The sequence below is a fragment of the Sturnus vulgaris genome, chromosome 5 (genome assembly GCF_052056855.1).
Source record: "Sturnus vulgaris isolate bStuVul1 chromosome 5, bStuVul1.hap1, whole genome shotgun sequence".
In the NCBI taxonomy this organism is placed as follows: domain Eukaryota; kingdom Metazoa; phylum Chordata; class Aves; order Passeriformes; family Sturnidae; genus Sturnus; species Sturnus vulgaris.
Window position 1 is genome coordinate 19487750 of NC_142247.1, and position 19736 is coordinate 19507485.

Sequence of the window (19736 nt, forward strand, 5' to 3'; positions counted from 1 at the left end):
ATGCTGCAAAGATTCAAAGCTGCCTTTAATAATTGGAGTACCAGGCTCTGCTGGCTGAAGAAAACCCCAAACAAATCCATAACTTATCTGTGCTCTGTGGTTACTTAAAGAAGCATTGAGTTTGGTTAAATGAAAGGACTAGTCAGAATATCAGCTTCTAAGGGTACGCAGTGCCATTATTTATTGTCAGGGAACACTATTTATTTTTTATTGTCAGGGAACACTATTCCCCTTAAAAAGCCTTGTAAACTTCAATTTAATTAGGTGGAAGCCTCTCTCTGATTCCTATATTGAAGAATATGTTCCATAAAACAAAGAGTGTGTTCCATTTTGCTTATTAAACTAATGTCTGTTCACCTCTTTTTTTCCTTCCAGCCACTCAGCAATCCACTCAATCAATCTGCTGCTGCTGCCTAGTTATCAGGAGCTCAATTTTGCTACCATTGAGGGAACATTAGATTCCCCACTGATTTCAGCAATGGAGGATTAGTTCCAGGCAGTGGACAGATAAACTAAAACAGAAGTTCTTACAGATTTTCTGCTTAAAAGATGTCACCCTCATTAGGGCATTTAGAGCTGCTTCTGTTCGGCAGGCTGAGTCCTTGGTTTAGTAGGTAAAATATCTGATGCAATGTTGTATTAAACTATGTTTTCTTTCTAAGAGACTTCTAACAGAAGTGTTTGTCATTTAACTGATTTAAAGGTACTGCTTGTGTGCATGTAAAACAGTGGTGCATCTTCTCTAGCTTGACTCGAAGAAAACAATTACTATTTATCTACTGTTGAGCAGAGCTTAGAAAGGCCCTGACCACAGCTGGTAGTGGAATGATCACAGTTCTTAGCAGTATGACAAGGATTTCCGACATGAGGAGCAAAGCCCACTAGGACCGAACCACTGACTTCCAAAGTAAGGTTCCTGTCAGCTCAGTTAACTTCAGCCTTGCCCCTTTTGGTTGTCACTGTATTCTGATTTCATCATCACCTCCTTACCACACACCTGAGCTCAAAGGAGAGGCATTCAAGCTTGCACTGACCCAACCTGGCATGTACCCGTATCCCAGCACAGTGCTGTACAGGTTACCACAGACCCTCAAACAGCAGGAGCAGAATACTAAATTACTAATTAATCACCCTTTCTCCTCAGCAAGGATAATTGACTCAGCCTTGATGTCCTGCTGATGCAACTGTTCTGCGTCTGTTTTTCAGTAACTTCAACATTCTGCACAGTAGCAGGCAGCTACAGACACATCTCACATCCATCATCCTTCATACAACATAGCACTGAAAGGCAAATATGCTCTTCTTTACAGGTGAGGAATGTTAGTCTGAGAAAAAAAATCTCAAAATTCGTACCTCTCTGATAGCTGTACAAAATTCACTCTGCAGCACCTTCTTTAGAGACTGTAGCTTGTGTACTGGTACTTCTCCAGATTCCTGCAATTTCTCCAGTAACTCAATTGCTCTTGCAACATCTGAGTGGGGAAAACAAAAGGGATATGGATCAGTATAAACTAATGACTAATAAATTACTAAAAAGGGCACACTGACTGTCATTTTAAATTTAAAATCAGCTTTACCAACATATACTGTATTAGTCTTGTGTCATACCAGACTTTGCTAGGCAACAACACTGCTGCTGAGAGAGCCAAACCCCAAAGTACTGACAAACCATGCACATATATGTACAACAGACAGAGGTTCAATATTAGTAGGAAACATTCTCTGGAACAAAGGTACAAGTGCAAAGTGGCCAATCTGTATTAGAACTAAAATATTTCTTACTTTCTTCACAAGAGAAAATGTCACAGGAAAAACATAGGGTTTACTTTCAGAAAATCTGAAAAAATGAAGCCATGTCTTTATGTAAGCACTCTCAGGATGACAATAACCAAGAAAAAAGAAATTTGATTTTTTCTTCTTATAAACCTAAATATCAACTAATAAGTTTTCTAGAGGCAGGTAAAATCTGCTGTCAAAGAATAGGAAGTCTACTAGAGAAGACTAAATGTAAGGTTCTTGTCTAGGTCTCCAAAGACCTGATCTACTACACAAAACCCATATGACCCATAGAAATAAATGGAAAAAGACATGAAACAGTATTTTTGGTGGCTTGACTTCTCCTTAAGTACCAGTGTATTGTCAAGGGCAAGATCAAATTGTCTCTGAAGAGCAGTCCAGAGGGCTTAAGCCATATTGAATGGTGAGTGGAATTCTGGTCTGGCTGAACAGTACCAGTACCTTCACTCAAACTTTTTCTCTTTAACACTAGTTCCTAATTAACACAGCTATTACCAAAACAAATTAAAAAAAGCCCAAAGCTTCCATAAGATGCCCAACAATCCTTTATGGCTGGGGACACAGAGGAACAAGAAATAGTGGCTAGTCTTATGGAGGGTAGCCTAGTCAAGCAAGGGACACACTGTCTTACATTAGGAGTGAACTGAGCAAAACATCCTGGTCAGTCTTTGGGATGACAGAACTTAAACAGAGAGGATTTTCTCCTCTGCCACTTAAAGGTTGCCTTCCAGCTTTTCCTTTAAGTTTGCTGGTAGAGCTGAACCTGGCAATGCTGCCAGCTTGGCTGTATGGCCACTCTCACGTTTTCTTGTCTTTTGCACAGCCACCAGAGCCACTACTGGCAGTTACACCACTCTGCCAAACATAGGTCTGTATCCCAGTGAAGAAAAGAATGCATAGTATTAAATGATGAAACAGTATTTGAGGCATTTTAATCCTGTGTTTTAAGTGCAGACCACCCTCCCCCCATCTCTCCTTTCAACCACACAACTCCAGAATTACTACAATGTCTAGAAGAAACCTTATATAATTGTCCTTTTCGATGACAAAGATTGTACTGTTTGTGACTGGGAGATTATGCTAATTGAAACAGTTCTTACAATCCTTGGCTTGTAACTGAGCTATATTGCCTGATGCAACAAAGACATGAGAAATCTTTTTCTGGAAATAGAAAAAGACATGACAGTGGATGTGCTGCAATAGGAAAAAAATCATAATAATAAATCTGTGTTTATAAGAAAAACATTATTATCCATTGCATCAATATTAGGAAAAGAGAAGATGACATCTCAAAAAATTTACAATTTAATTAAAAGAGGCAGGCAGCTAGTCTGCATGGTAGTTTCTGCCTTAGTAGATTAACAAACACCTAAACAATTAAGCTTTTTTAGAGTCATCTGCCAAAAGATAGTTCAAATCATGAGAGGAAGCATGGCAGAAAGCACAGTGTTTCTTTCAGGATAGTTCCACTTAGTGGGCTGCAGCTTGCATGGCAGAGCAGTCTTGGAGCTCATAAATTTTCAGATGAAACTAACCTGACCCTGCATTCAACAACTGCACCTGGGCTTTTGCCCCAAGCAGTGCTTTAGCTGCTACTGGGCGCCCAGTCCATGTTACCAGATCACAGCTATATCAAGCAAAATCCCTCTAAAACACTTACTGAAGTGATGATCAGAAAGCTAAAAGGAGACCAGGGATAATAAAGCCGTGGAAATCAAGAAAAAATTAGATTCTAGAGAGAAGAATATGACTGATAAGAGCTAATAAATCAAAGAAAATGGTTTTAAGATTTAAGTAGCAGTAAATACACTTTTAGCAAGAACGATTTCAATAGAGTGCAAAAGAATGACAAAACATTTAGTATCATGGAATCACAGAGTCATTAAAGTTGGAAACCTAATATGAAAACCTAACACAATTTTTGATGTTCTCAGTAATAACAATGTTACAATTAGTTTTTCAACAAAGCTATTGAACTATTTGCCTTGGAATTTTTCTTTATCTGCCACACAAGACTTGTAGGTAGTTAAGCACTGAATCCACACTGCCCAGTTATTACTACTAGTTGGTGCAAACTGATATATCAGACAGCACAAAGCAATTGTATAATTTATTCTGAAGAAGCTTCAACAGCCTACCAATAATAGATCAGATAAAGCCTCTGTAATTCATATTACACACAATAGCTATTGACATAATCTAAATCAGAGTGGGGTCTTATCCAGTCCAGTTCAGGTAAGTTTTGAACTGTCTTTGCCTCTTACCAGTTAGAGCTGTAAAAGATAATGCCACAGATGGCAGATTGGTTGCTATTTTGCACTTGTTTTGAAGTGTCATCACCACACCTGAAAGTTCTGGGAAACAGCCTGCATTTCTATAGTCCTGAAATAAACTATATTAAATGAAAAATTTGTACTGCTTGGAAGGAAACACAAAAAGCTTTAGGTACATTAATCAACCTAGAAGAGTTAAGTACAGGTCTAAACATTTCCCCAGGGCACAAGTCAGACTCTAGATGATAATTAATTACTCTTAAAGTGATGAGTGTTACAATATGAATGATAAATTCATCTTCTGGTTGAAAAGTCTAGCATGGGTGTTTACTACACAGCCTCACAGACAAAACTGGGCACTAAGTTGTCATTTGTCAACACTAGATTACTTAACTTTCTGACTCAGAAGCGATTGGAGGTAAACAAAAGCAGAATATCCCCAAAGCATTCTGATTTTTCGCACCTCTAAATTTATCCAGCATGCTAAAATACACGAATGCTGATGCCCAAGTTCTTGCTTTGATTTATTATTCACCTATCCTATCCAGTAACAATAAGCAGTCTTCTTTCTTTTGTCACTACTAGGCCCATAGCTCGCTCAATTTGGCAATGACTTGTGGGACATTGCTCACAGAAGAGAGAACAGAATACAAATTACAGAAAGAAAATGAGGTTTATGTTCAGGGCCAAAGCTGTTGGTTATGAGCTGATGCTTTGTCAGGAGCAAAATATAACACTTTGCACAGACAGACTACTTTGAGCAGGCTTAAAATGTAAAAACAGCTTAAAATGTAAAAACATGAGTGTATAAAATACGACCTCATGAAACAGGCTGTATTTCCTTCCATTAATAACTTTGAAGGGGAAACTTTAGGGCAGGTTAAAAAGTGAGATTTAGCAGTGCACAAGAGCTTAAGTGATGCACAGGCTTCTTCTTGATGGTTCTCTCAAGGTGAGCTCCAGCTAAAACTGGAGTAAGTGCTTGCTCAGAGAAGTGATATTATGACTAGCAATGAGTCACACTTTAACGTTACATTAAATAAAGCATATAGCAGGGAATCTGCCTCTGTTGAAGTCAATTAGAGGGCACTGTCATATGCTTGACAAATACTGTTAGGATAATTTTCCTGTCTCCACTCCACCTTTGATTATAACTAACTAGTTTTGCTTGTAAATGCTATCACCAAGGATTTGTTCTTAAATACCATTTCCTTACATACTTGTGAAAAGGCCAAATGGATGAAAAGAATGTGTGTGTATTTACATAGAAATATGTTTAAAAATTTACTGGAATTATTTTTAAAATTAGTTAAGTTCTATTTAAATGAAATATCCTTCCTTTTTATTTCTGTGTATTTCCTTTCTCCTCTCTTGAAGCAAGGACACTTATTTTGAAAAGGATTGTTTTGCCTGCTCTCAAAACATTTTCCAAAATATGAACTCCATTAACATAAAATTCACGTTGATGTTGTTATCATCATTTCCCCCATTCATATCTCACAAATTGGTAGGAACTGACTGATGATGTAGGTAGAATCATTCCTTTGTATTCTGTGATATGTACATCTTAAAAAGAAAATGCATTTATTTGCCCCCCTTATTAAATCCAACTCATAGCACACTTTTAGTTGTTTTTTTTACTCATACATATACACAATTCCTCTCTCTCCCATTCTGTTTAACATTCATTCCTCTTTTTTCTTTTCATCACCATGCTTGCCTACAGCCTTTCAGGAAAAACACTTTCAGTGTGGTGGGTCATGCTTATCAGTGGAACACAGAGAAGGCAGGGGGCTGTGGGTGGGTGGAATGTATTTTATCAAGTGCACTCATCAGAAGAAAAGCATGACTCTCAGAAAAAAAAATCATAATTTCAAGTGTTCTTTCTGTATTTTCATTTGAATGATGTTCCACTTGCACTGCTAGCAGGACACAAGCAGAAGATTACTATACAAACCCTTGGAGAAACCACTAGGACATAGAAGCAGCAGGATACCGTACTGCAATACAAGTGGAAGACTGTACATCACGTATTCATATATATATATACAGCTGAGTGCAGTTGAAAAAAAAGGTAATCTGGCTTAGTTATCTCTATTAGTTTGTTCTGCTATTTAAGGTTTTCACTTGCTGCCTTTTGTTCAAATGAGCAGTGTAGACTGATCTGTTTTATTTGCTAGATATTTAAAAAGCAAATGCTTTTTCTAATACAGATTTTACAACTTGAAAGCAAATTGAAATCACAGAATGAATCCTGGCTGGTCTGAACTTGGTGCTCTTTCACATTACCACTAAAATTGAGTAGACCAAGCTTCAGCATAGTCTGTAAGTTGTCGAGGATGAGGTTTTACTCTGGTAGATTTTGTGCACGGTTTGTGTTTGTTTCAGTTTAGTCAGGTTGAAAATTATTGGGAAAAATGTAGCAAATTATTTTAGCATGCTAAATATGTCCCATTTAATACCTGTGTGACTCTTGAAAAGGAAAGTATGTGTATGTTTTATACTGCAAAATGATCTACCAAAATGAGTCTATCTAACCTTTCTTTTTTGTGCTAGTCTGTGAGAGAATTGGTCTGCCATCTTTAAAATAAATATATTATCCTCTGACTTAAGAGAATATTAGGCAGTTAAACAGTGGCTGCAATGCTATGTAATATCAGTTTGGGTCAAAACAGTAATCACACAGAAACACAGTGTTTCTTTTTTCTGGTAAGTACTCTAGAATGAAGTTGTTGGGTTGTTCCCAAAGCCAAAATATGGTGACCTCTTTTATTATCAAGGTATTAGAGGACAGGTTTCTCATCTTCTCGAGGTGTTTCTATGCCTCATTCCTGTTAATTCTGGAGACTGTCACTGCATTAGTATGCTAGTTACTAGGAAAAGTAAATGTGCTGCATAAATACCAGCCTTTGATACCTCAGTGAGGTAAAACATCACTACAAGTTGACAGAAGGATACTTGGTAAGTCTCTAAAATATTCACTAGCTTCACTATAGCATTACAGAATAATAATCCTGGAAATTTGCAAGCTCTGTTCTGTTGTGCCTGGAGACCTTTAATCAGGCTGAAGGTGAAGAATTTGCATGACATAACAGGTCCTTATAATTGCCAGTAGTTTTTATTCCTCTAATACTTGCATTCAGGTTTAGTTATTCCTTTAAGCTCATGAGAATACATTCCAGAATTCTTAATGTTATTCTGTCAACTTTTTATCATAATTCCACAGGCCTAAACAGGATGCTTTCTTATATTTAGTAATCTTCTCCAAACAATATCAAATGACAGCAGGTAAGCAATGGTTGGAAAATCAAAATTCAGTGGTGATTAGCAAAATTCATTCATAATTCATAGCCAACAGCCCTAGTACATTGTATCAAAGTACTTCTGTGACTTCATGGTTCAAGCACCAGCTTTGGAAAAATTTCTGTCTATCTCTGGAAAATGTTTTATATTACTAGAGTTCTGCTGTCAGCCACTGGTTTATACAACGTGGCAACTTGTACTCTTAAAATACCAGATTGTCCAATACGGTTCCATTCACCTCTCTGGTGTCTCACTATCAGCAGAGTGTTCTCCTAAATTCAGAGGTTCCTTCCATTGACTTAATATATTTTAGTCTAATCTGGAGAGTTCAGAAATGTTGAGGGAAGGAGCAGCCTTTTTCCTCATTTAAATTGATATGTTTGTCTTGCCCCAAATTTCATGCTGATCAGTAAGCGTAAAGATGTACTTCACCATAGTAAATCCCTCTTGATGTACAGGGAGCAATGAGCTAAACTATTAAACTAAGCTAAACTATTGCAATGAGCAATATTATTTAACACTTCATAGTATGCATCTGTAAGGTCTATTAAAATTAATAAGCAGAAGCAAGATTAAGCAAGAATAATACTACCAGTGCTTTCACACTCAGGTTTAGATGATATGGGTAGCAGTTACAGGTTTAATGCATTGTCACTTTACAGTCCTGCAGCTAAACATTACTATGAATACATAAATAAAAATAACAAAGAACAACCCTACAGAGCTCTCATGACTCATCTTGTGGTGAGTATTTCAGCTGCCACACTTTTGACGTAGACATGGACAGCTCAGAGACTCATCCACAATTGTTGTTACAGTCAATGAGGAAGAACAGACACTTTGAGGCTACAATTCATATGACCTACTTTACATGAAATGAATCATACTCTGATGTGCCTTGTCCCTTTGTTGACTTTAAAGGAAGACTAGATGATTACCTCAGATATGAAAGCTTGCATCCTACATATCAGATATCTACATCAATAGATACAGATATAGAAACACCAGTAGATATAGATATCTGTCCAGACATATAGAGAAAGACTCATGCAAATTTATCCCCGTGCAGTCCAGGAGACATCATACCTCAGAAGAAGTGTCATTACAAGGCAGGCCAATGTGGTTTTGATTTAAAGCTTTTTAAAATGCCTTAACTAATTACTTTATGGATTTATTTTCTTCTTAATGTATGAGAAAAAATCAGGAAATCATGAGCTATAATTGAGTATATGTCTGTCTGTCTCATTTTGCCTGATGTGAGATGACTGCTCTCAGCAACATTAATGGTATATCCCCATGAGTTTCTACATACATTGCCCAAATGCCTGGGGCAGGCTCATTTTCTCTGGCTACTCATCAGACCTTGTTTTAGTCTATCTGTTTGAGCCACACACAGATTCTGTTTGGCTCTAGCTTCTCAGGCACACCACAGGCATGCAAGTTGTCTGCTTCAGTCCATATTTCTGATATAGAGCCTGTGACCCAACTGTTGCACGACCTAGGGCAGTGCTATATATACAAGTTTTTCCAGCAGCTTTGGCAGCAACACCTAAACAAGACAGACTGGTTTGAGATATCTGAGATGTTTTGCAAAATAACTTAGAGAAAGGACACATTTTATTTGCATGGGGCGCTGTGCCATCTGTGATCAGCAAACTGTCTTGAGACCCCTCAATCCCGCATCCTCAATACCACAAAAGCCATTCAGTAGTGCTCTCTTCAGATACTTCAGTCACTCTGGCTGTTTTGTGCAAACACTGAAATGATGACATTTCAGGCAAACTGCTCCTGAATACTCTGCTTAGTTCATTCAAACACAACATTCAAAAGGTTCCCTTAAATGAAAAAATATGCTGTGTTCTCTGAACCTTACAATGTCTACAATGTCTTAAGCAATTTTGCCCTGCTTCTTACTCTACTAAGTTTTGACTAGTGATTTATGTTCTTATCCTCAGCTAGGGATTTTCGTGGCCTTGGCATGAAGGCCAACTGTGAGCACTGTATTTGCTTTACTTTGGTCAATCTTCTTAGCATATTCATTACTGTACATAGAACTAATCCAATTTTTTCCTTGAAGCCTTCACATAACTACTGTAAGTCACAGGAGTATCTTTGTGAGTAATTTCAGATTTGATTTGCTTGTGCATGTGTGAGATTGCTCTGTAGACTACCTAGAGCTATTAAGGGTTTAACAGTTACTTAGAGAAAGTATCATGGTACTGTCATATTTCCAGTGCTGATTTTTAAAGAAATAATAAGGAATCATAGAACAGTAAAGCAAAAATTAATGGATAATTCAAGATCATTTCAATAAGCTAAGTTTCACTGGCTTAATTCAAGGCCTGAAGTGCAATAATGCAATTAGAGTTTTCAAAGATGAACATTTAAAATTAACCTTAAATCTAATAATTTTTAAATACTGATATAATTTTTCTTCATCCAAATTATTAGTTTCATTGCAATTTCTAAAGCAATCATAATGAGAAGGTGCATAAATACGAGTCTGAAACTTTTCACCAGAAGATTTTGCCATCTGTGAGAAAGACAAATTACAGCTACAACAACCCTTTACATTTAACAGCACTTACTGCTTTGTATAGAAGACATTGAACACAGCATCGGTGTAAAAACAAGATACCAAATTATCCTTTAAGAGAAAAGATCAAAACATAAAGCTGAAAATGCAAAGAGCAGAAGAGCCCTGAAAACTATGGTATTTTCTAATGCAATGCTTGTAACAAAATCTCGGTATTTTTTCCCTAAATTAGCTGTAGAGAAGAGGGAAAGGAAGGCAAAATTCCTTTTTTAAAAGATGAAATTTTTTCCCTTTGTATGTAGTTTTGACTTTATAATGTTTCATCATCTTTGTGATCATAATTATGATTTATAGCCACTCACTGATGAATAGAACAGTTGAGACATGATTTGGATCCTTTCTTTTTGACTAGACACAGTTGGCTACAAATATGGTACAAAAAGACAACAGTTTTTTTTAAAGTTTATTTTGTATTCAAACAAATATGCATTATTTACAAGCATTTATTATTTATTGTTTCTTGCAGGAAGCAGGGTATTCTGTAATTTCTGGCTTCGTGTTATTTAAATTCTCATCTTTCTGAAAGCACTTATTTAAAAAATAGAGATCACAGGTGTTAAAAGCAATTATTTACCTACATAGGACATGTGAAATGATGTTCTTGTCTGACTTCTTGAAACTGTGAAATAACAAAAAAGAAATCCTTTGAAGGAAAGCTGTAACTTGCTGAGAAATTCAGTACGGTGAATACTGCCAGTCTTAATTCATTAAGCTCCTACAAGTTGAACTATGTGAAAGCAAGAAAACTGCCTGCTGCCTTCTGTAGCAATAAACATCAGGTAAAATGATGCCTTGATAACTTCACCAGCCTCTCTGTCTCTTGATCACATCACTGGATCTTGTAGGATCAGTTCTGCATAGGCAGACATCGCTCACAATGTCGGCACGAAGCTGCTTTAAAAACTAAACAAAAGCAGTCTGGACACTTGGCTGGAATGGCAAATGTAATCACTTTAGAGATTCTGATCCCAGATTAAAGAAAAATAAAGGGTTGATACATTAACATAACCTGAGGACTTGGACATAATACTTACTTTTGTGTTTTGAACCTCAAATATACAGAGGAAAATAATTCAAATCAGTGAAGGAATTGAAAATTTGACTAAGCTAGAAGCAGAAAACAAATTATTACAAGGAATAAACTAGCCCAAACAAAGAAAAATAGAAGGAAAAACAACACACTTTTCTCTTGCTCCCTTGCCTAAGCAAAATCAAGTATTTATACACATTATGTGAGCATCACGAAACAAAACTATTGGCCATATGGACAACCTCATGCCTTTCCCCCACTGCTACTTCCAGCGTGTGTTTTTAGTCTGCATCACAGAGATTTTTGTTGGCATGGAAGAAGACAGGAAGAGGAGAAAAAAAGGACCCAACAGGTGTCTCACAAAGGGAGGTAGGTTAACTTAGGGATGCTAATTCTCCTTCACAACAGGGACTGTGTGTTGAGCCAAAGCAGAAACTCTCACTTTTTTCCTGCTTGTATGTCATTACTAGAGTCTCCTGCTGCCTCCCCTCAGTTCTTATTTCTCCAGCTAATCTTAGCCTTAAATCTCTTCATGTGATTACCAGAAAGATGAGAAAGATGGCTGTGGGCTACTGGCAAGTGTACATAGTGACAATACAAATTGTCACTTGAAGTCTAGAATCAGAATTTTATCTTCTATTTTTCTACATGGTATGAGAGTCTAAGGAGATGACAGTGAAAATACATAATTTGTGCAAAACAATGGGTGCAACACAATAATTACATACACACGTTTAACGCTTTAGGTTTAGGTAATGAGAAGAGAGTTAATATTGTGCCTTAAATTTTGGTGGATTTAACAATACTGCTTTTTGCAGATTGACTCTCTCTGGTACTTGGTTACACTCTAGTAATTTCTCAGCAAAGGAGAAAAAAAACCCTGTTCTTTCAAAGTGTGTAGGTGAAAACCGACAACAGCAAGAAGTGATATAAATAAAATCCTTTGTTAATAAATCCCTGCAAAACGAGGCAGTACAGATTAGCTGCTGGCAGATTTCAACAACTGACCACGGTTAGCTTTCAAATAAATATGATCTCCGAAGAAAGCCATGACTGTTGAATTGCTGCAGCAAGTTACGAACAAAACCTTGGAACTGAAAACTCGTGTGAAACAGAGCTCACTGTCACCTTTGCAGTTCTGCTGCTTGGTGTCCTACGTGTTGAATGATCCCAAGAATAGAAACAGGAGTACTAGAACTCCTCTCAGGTTGCAGCTTGATTTTGCAAGGTATCTACCTAAGATATGAGGGGCACACACTTTCACATAGTTATACCATTAGGATGCAAAAGGTGATGTATAGGAACTCCACAGTTATTACTATCATGTTACCAGACTGTCAGACTACAGAGGAGATCAGACATACAACCACTTATTTTTCCAATAACTGCTTCATAGATTTGAAAGCCACCACGCCCTCTCAAGTTTCTCTGGTCTGTCTCTGTATAACAAAGAACAGCTATATTATCTTTTTGCTACTGTGCTGATTCAGTAACTACTGTTTCACAAAAACACAGCTGCCTAGTCTACTGAAAAGTGAAGAGATGATGATATATCCATTTCTGAGGGCTAGGACTGCTGCTGATGGCCACAGTTATCCACCTAATCTGTTTCAAGTACATTCTTCCCCAATGCTTAACTGATTGTAGAGGAATTGATTCCTTAAGGTCTAGGAGATTTACTTTTTCAGAAGACATGCTTGAAATAGAAAATTAAAGAGTTAGTGGATGTGAAGGATTAGTGATTAAACATGGGCTTTTATCAAAAAGAACCAGTAAAATGGAACTTTGGTTCAGGAGAAATAAATTAAGAGCCTATTTTCTGCAAAACTCTTTCTTCTATAATTATCCCTGTTTGAACAGAAACAAAATCAATGCTTTGATGCTCTGTGTATTCATGGATACTTCATTGTTCCATCTTTTAAAAAATAAAGAAAAATCATCCTCGGTTCTCTTCTTGAGATATGGTACTCCAATCAAGATTTTTTTTTTTACCTCTTTTTTCTAATCAAGATACTTTAATCTATTTTTACTTATAATTATTAGTAAAGTAGCAGTAGGGCAACAACACAATATGAGAAGCTATGTGCATTTCCTGGTACCTTAGCTAAGTTGAATTTGAGAAATGTGAGGTTTATTTAACCACTCCCTTTTGGACCCTGGTAAAACAAGTTCTCAAATAGGTAAGATCCAAGTTTGTGGTTTATATACTCAGGAAAATATTGTTATTAAATGTAAATGTGTGTATATGTAAAAATTATCAATCAAATCTTCTCATCTGAATAGAGAATTAACAGTTGACAGTTTTTCATTCAGAGGCTGACTCTTCAGCAAATGTCTCAAAAGAAGATTAAGCTGACTGAGATTAACTTTGAAAATGCCTGGATTTATAAATACATGTACAGTTCATAGCACATTAGTAAATATTACTTTAAAAATTTGTCAAAAATGCATCATGTAAAACAAATGTTTTGTGAGTCTGCCTTCCATGTGATGGAAGGCACTCACAAATTTAAAGTTATGTGTGTTCAAAACACATTAGTTATTAGTGTTCAAAACACTAATAAGAGGTTAACTGGAATTAATAGTTTTACTTAATTAATATTTCAAATTCTACTGAATTACCTTCAAGAACAGTATTTTGTATTCAAATAACACAGGTCAGACAAAACCTGGTACTTTTATTTTTTGCACTTGCATGAGGGTCATCTATGTTAAGGAGAAATGGGCATATACATGTCCTAAAACTGTGAACTCAAAGGACAAATAATCCTCTGCAAAAAGCTGATGACTTTACTTGTTACATTTTAAAAAAAACTTTCTTTCTGGTAACATCTTCAGAGAAGTCCAACTCAAGCAATAGGATGGAATTAAGAAAATTGTTTTTTTACAATTACATCAGAAGATTAATACGTTTTTCTGAAGTTATGAAAATGTCTCCCAGATATCAGTGTGAAACTGAAACATGTATGACCTAGCATAGGGATGTTATTTAGAAAATAAATTCTTCATTTCCAACATTATCTGTAAATAGACAGTCTACATTTACTATTAGAAAATAGTATCCCTCATGCCTTCTAATCATTAATAACTTTTGCAACCTGTTGCAAATGGTGGATCCTGCAACTGTGCAGGCTCTTGTCATAGCAGGTGCTCTTAGAGGGGTCAAAAGCAGGATACACACGAGTTCACCGTACTGTTTTCTTCTATGGAGGATAAATTCAGATAGACGAAAATGATTCATTCACTGCTACCATGTCTAAAGAACATTTTCATCCAGGGAGAGCAGGAAGAATTCAAGGCCCCTGCACTGCCATCGATTTCAAAGGTGCTTCACAAATCTGTCCTGACAGCACATCCATCTTCTGCAGATTCTGCCTTATTAGTTGCATGTTTCCAAAGGAAACTGAGAATTTTGGGGTTTCCCCTACTACACTTCACAAAGGTGGCTTAACATTAAAAGCTGCCATGAATTTTGTAGATGTTGCCATCTGTCTGCATACAGGTGCAGCTCCCAATTTCCATGTCACCATGCATCACTCTGGGCTGAAGGACAAGGCCCTACCTACAAGGGGAAGCTCAACCTAAAAGATGTGTTCCTATGGATGCCCAGCCATCTCAGGCATATCCCACCTTGCACAGAGCTCCCACGTTACCCTCTTCAGGTGAGGACTCTACAGAGACATTTAAACTGGGCATGTATTGAATTTTAAACCCATGTATTTTTACATGTTTAGAGTTCCAGGTGGCACAGCTGAACTACACGTCAAACTAACCAATGCTTCAGCTGCACATATCCTCATAAAGCATCCCAGTCAATACCCACAAACCAATGTCTCAATCCACTCACCTTAATCCATCCTTTCAGAAAAAAGTATTAAAAAAAATAAAAAATCAAATAAATTGTAACATACTGATGTAAAATACCCAAACATTTTGGCCTGAAACTAGAATTGTCACTTTTTTTTCTGTCCCTACAAACAACAGACTTTCTTTTTCTTGGAAGAATTAATTTGGTTGTTTATATGTCCTCAGTTGGCACATCAAGAGAAGAGAAATGTTAGACTTGAAGTGTGTGGCACTTGCAGAAGGATTTTTCAATTTTAGCATGCTAGGCTGAAGAGCAAGAGAAGACATCCCCATGACAGACAGGCAGTCAGGCAGGGAACAGCACATCACTTAGCACTGCTCCACAGGGCTTCACCCTGTGCAAAAGAGATCTGGCTTTATGCTGCTCCCCTGTCAAGGACTGTATTTCACACTTTATGAATCTGATTTTCTCTTCCCGATGAGTATGTTTCCAGGATAACATACATTATAATAATATATGCACAATCGAATGCAGCTTATGTTCAATTCAATTTCTGTTTTATACATATATATGGGCACAGATGGGGAAAAAAATCCCCAATTATGTAAGCAATGAGGATGTAGTGAGAAGAAAAAGAAGACGATGAGAAAGGAAGGAGGACTACTCTAGCAAGTATCCATGTATATTAATGGTCAAGTGCCATCTACTACCACATCTGAAGTTTGTCTAACAGCCAATGGCAATTCAAAGTCCATTGATATTCTTATTTATTGTCACTGAACATGGTGCTTTATAATGGATTTTCAGGAAGTTTTGGGACACCCACTTCACTGGAAAAATATTTGCTTGAATTTGTAAAAAACAATAGAACTCAGTTATGCATTACAGCCAAACAGCAAGAAATCTTTCCATTTCCAAGGATGTATTTGAAATCAAGAGAAATTTGTTAATTAATAGCCAATAGCTATGACCTTGTTATGAAACTTCAGAGGATAGAAGTATCAGCACTGTATATTCAGTCTATTCAAATTTTTTCTTTTACCCTCAGTCACATTAAGAAGTGAAACCATCAGTGACATGAATAGTAACTATATAGGGAAAAACATGGTAGGACATGGACTATTAACAAAAGGCAGTTGAAAGTCCCCCTTCATATAAAAAGATATTCCCTTGTTCTTGATCAGAAGGTAGTCTTTGTACAGGCTAATTGTGTATTTAAAGAAAAAACAACGTGCCCTTTTAAAGCTGCCATTTTCACAATTCAGAGGAACTGGGACTGAGATTTCGCAGCAGTTTGAGAAAACACATACTTTTCTTTTGAAGCAGATTTTCATATGGTAAGGAAGAATACAAGCAAAATCTGAATTAAGATAAGGTTTATAAAAAATATGTCAGACATTTAGTCAAATAAAAAAGTTCAGATAGAGAGGAACATCTATAATGCATAGCTAGAAAGATGCCTCCATATGACCACTCCTTAAATGTGCATCAAGGGAAGCACAGAAATCTATTCCCTTCTGTTGGGAACTCTTACATCCTTCTAACATAATTCCAGAAGGGTAATGGCACTTGCAGAAAATGCTTTCATCAGACTGTGCTAAAACAGTAAGTGATCTTGCCCACAGTAAGCTTGCTTTAATTTCTCATTGCTTAGAACGTGTACCTGCAGCACACAGGAACTCACAGGATGTCCTCATACAACCACGAGGAGACTAAACTGGCTGGGGGAGATGACACTGCACTTGGAGAAAAGCAGAACATTGCTGCTGGATCTGCATGCAGCATTTGAGACAATGCAGGCTAGTGAGGTGCCGAGAGTCACCGGAGACAGCAGAAGAACTGAGGATTAGAGGAGGAAATTGGGTTTCCAGTGAAAATTGATAAAGATTAAGGGCAACGCACAGAGCAATGGAGTTAACTGCACCAGGGCTTTGAGAAGAGCAAGGCAACAGAAGGCAGCATGTGAGGGAGACCTGGGGCTCTGGATAATAAAGGGAAAGGCAGCTACTGTTGGTCATGGGGTAGGGTGAAGCAATGGCTCTGTGGAAGACAAAGGACATTGAGAGGAGAGGCAAAGGCAGAAAGATGTGATGAGAGGTTTGCCAATACAAATAAACACTGTTGGAAAATGCCAACTAACTGCAACCAGAGCTGTCATTGTCAACAAAGCTCTTATTGAAGACATACCTGCGGAAGAAGTGAAAAGTAACTGTATAGGTGTTTTTAAACATTTCTCTTTTGGACTAAAGTGACGATTTGGGGTTTTTTAATGGAGGTAAATTAAGCTGGGAATGTACTTAAAAATCCATAACCTTGAACGTAAAATAAAAAGAAAAAAGAATCCCAAGTTTGCTTTTTATTTTTTTTGCTTGTCATTTCATTGAAGACATTACTGTAACTTTGTCTTGACCTGAAACAAGGTATAGCTCCCTATATCTTGAAGGTTTATGCTTTGAACCTGCCTGGAAAACTCCACCAGAGATTATTGATGGGATGCTATTGATTCAGGGTGTAAGACATTTGCAATAAAGACAGGAAGGGAGCACTTTCCCAGAGAGAAGACACCTTCCTCTCCCAAAGCTCCCAAATGCTGGGGCCACCTTCCCCTGAGTGGTACCACTCCTCGCTACAGTGTCTTAGGTTTACTTCCTGAAACAGTTGCTGATTTCTTCCCCTCCTCCCAACAGAGCACCTCGCAAAGGTCAGGCAAAAGCCTTAGAGATTAAATTGTAAGTGATTAAAATTTCCATTATTTTGTGAACTTGTTCTACATATTAAAGAGCCCTAATGGAACTTGCACACATTTGTGCAGGTAGAAAGGCACATGATGATATGAATTAAGGAAATTAATTCCTGTGCTTTGGACTGAAGTAATCTTCCAGAATATAATTGGCTTTCAATCATTCACACACACCATGCCCTTCACCTTTAAATGGTAATTCATTTTACCATACAGGTTTTGAATGCCATTTACATCAGACTTTAAGAAAGCTCCCATCTATGTACTAGAATACAGTCAATATATTTTGTCCATGTCAGACCATAATTCTGATTTCTTATATATATATATATCCTTACGATGTTTTACCATGTCAGTGACCCATTACAAGGAGGAATGCAGAACACTTCCCGGACAGAGATCAAACAGCAATTCCCCCAGAAACACAAAACTAACAATACCACCTCTTCTGAAACAGCCCCTATTTTCTTCCTGTGCTGAGCTCCCTGTATACATGGTGAAATGGATATGAAGGTACAAGACTTTTCAGGGCTATGCCTAAACCATAGCAGAGAAGTGCAAGGCATAGTGACAGTAAACATGTCTCATCTGCTTTAACCAAAGCAACAGGAATCTAGAAAATCTTACTATGTAGAACTTTTCCTCTCCCATGACTGTGAAAGAAAGACTACAGAGGAAATATTTGGAAGCACTGGCTTGGTCCAGCTGCTTCTGGAGTTGCTTCAGCCCATCCTCTACAGTGATGCAGCAGCATGTTACAAGTGATGAAGTGTATCCATCTGACGAAATGGCCTTCTTCAAGCCAGGTGCGCTGTTTAAATGTGTTTCCTATTGCCGGTGTTTTTGTTTTGCACATCACATCCTATCATTCTGTGATAATGTTTTATCTCACTCTCACTAATACCAGCCATGGCAGACAATCAGAGAGACTGTAACATTGGCACGCCTGCCAAATGGTTAGGCATATTCTGGACATAGACAACAGATGCTTATATTTAAATTAGGACTAATTTGCATTTTGTGTATTATGGAATTTTTAAAGCATAGTTTTACAAAAAGGGATGTATAATTCTGAAATAGTAATATTTCCTTTGAAAAGTCAGGTTTGCTAATGGATTGCCATCTGTTCAACCCTTTGCCAGAAAGTAGATTTGTCCTGCTTACTGAAAACAGTATTAGAGTGAAACTGTAGATTACACAGTGGATTTCTGAGCAGTTTAATTTAAAGTGCAGGCTAACACTTTGCTATTTTGATAAAAATAACTTTAGCTTCTCCCTTTCTACTAATGCTGGAATCTAAGCCCAGCAAACTGTATTTGGAGTACTTTGTGGGCTGTTTTGCTCTCTCAGTTGGGTCCTAGAAAAGGTGCCCACCTCTCCTTTATAATTTTCAAACTGAGTTTGTGTTTCATTCATATAGGATTCGAAGAAAAAAAATCTCCATCTTACTTCAACAACCAATTTTAATCCTTCGGAAAAAAACCCTAAACATTTAAAACACCAAGGCACTGGCCTCAATTATGCTTTCAAGAGTACAAGATTTATAGGGACTGGGAGCCTCTTGGAGCCTCTGCATGCAAATGAGGAAGAAGGACACCTCGGCAATTCAGAATGCCGTACTGGGAGCTGATGGAGCTCTACCCGATGGAGCGATAGGAGCAAAGTTGCTCTCCCTAGTAACCCACAGAAATCTATTGAGGTTTCTGGTGAACAGCATTACGGGAACAACTGCACTGCAAGGGAGAGAGGTTCAATTTTTTCAGCCTGGAGGCAAAAGTTGAACTGTAAACTTCAAGATTTCAGCACCCTCTTACGTTACCTGTATAAGGTTACCGACACAGTCTCAAGGCTACCCAAGCTCTCCCCACCCGGACCGAGTAGCTGTCTACGGGAATACGCAGAACCGTTCTGTGCATGCGAACGGACAAGGTGCAGCCACGGATCCTTTCCCCGCACACCCCCGCGCAAGCCCCCAAAAGCCGCATTTTGCCGGCAAACGACGCTCTCGTCGGGAGGTTCGGGCTCCCGACTCGCTGCCGGAACGGCACTGCTCCGCCACCGAGCATCCCTGGCCGAAACACCTGCGGGGGTGGCGACGCGGGGCCTCGGCGCCGAGCCACGGCGGGGGACGGCCACGGGGGAGCCCCGCAGGGCGGGGACGGCGGAGCAGCACCGAGGAGCGCCTCCGG

The 19736-nt window shown here is 38.0% G+C and overlaps 1 protein-coding gene across 2 annotated transcripts in view; it reads right to left on the reverse strand.

Moving 5' to 3' along the window:
* LIN7A (lin-7 cell polarity scaffold A) overlaps window positions 1–19736 on the reverse strand; it is a 46088-nt gene that overhangs the window by 25729 nt on the left and 623 nt on the right. For both annotated transcript variants that reach the window (XM_088164995.1, XM_014888713.2), the window contains exon 2: window positions 1354–1472. In XM_088164995.1, the coding sequence (XP_088021121.1) occupies window positions 1354–1472 (119 nt within the window). The remainder of the gene's footprint in view (window positions 1–1353; window positions 1473–19736) is intronic.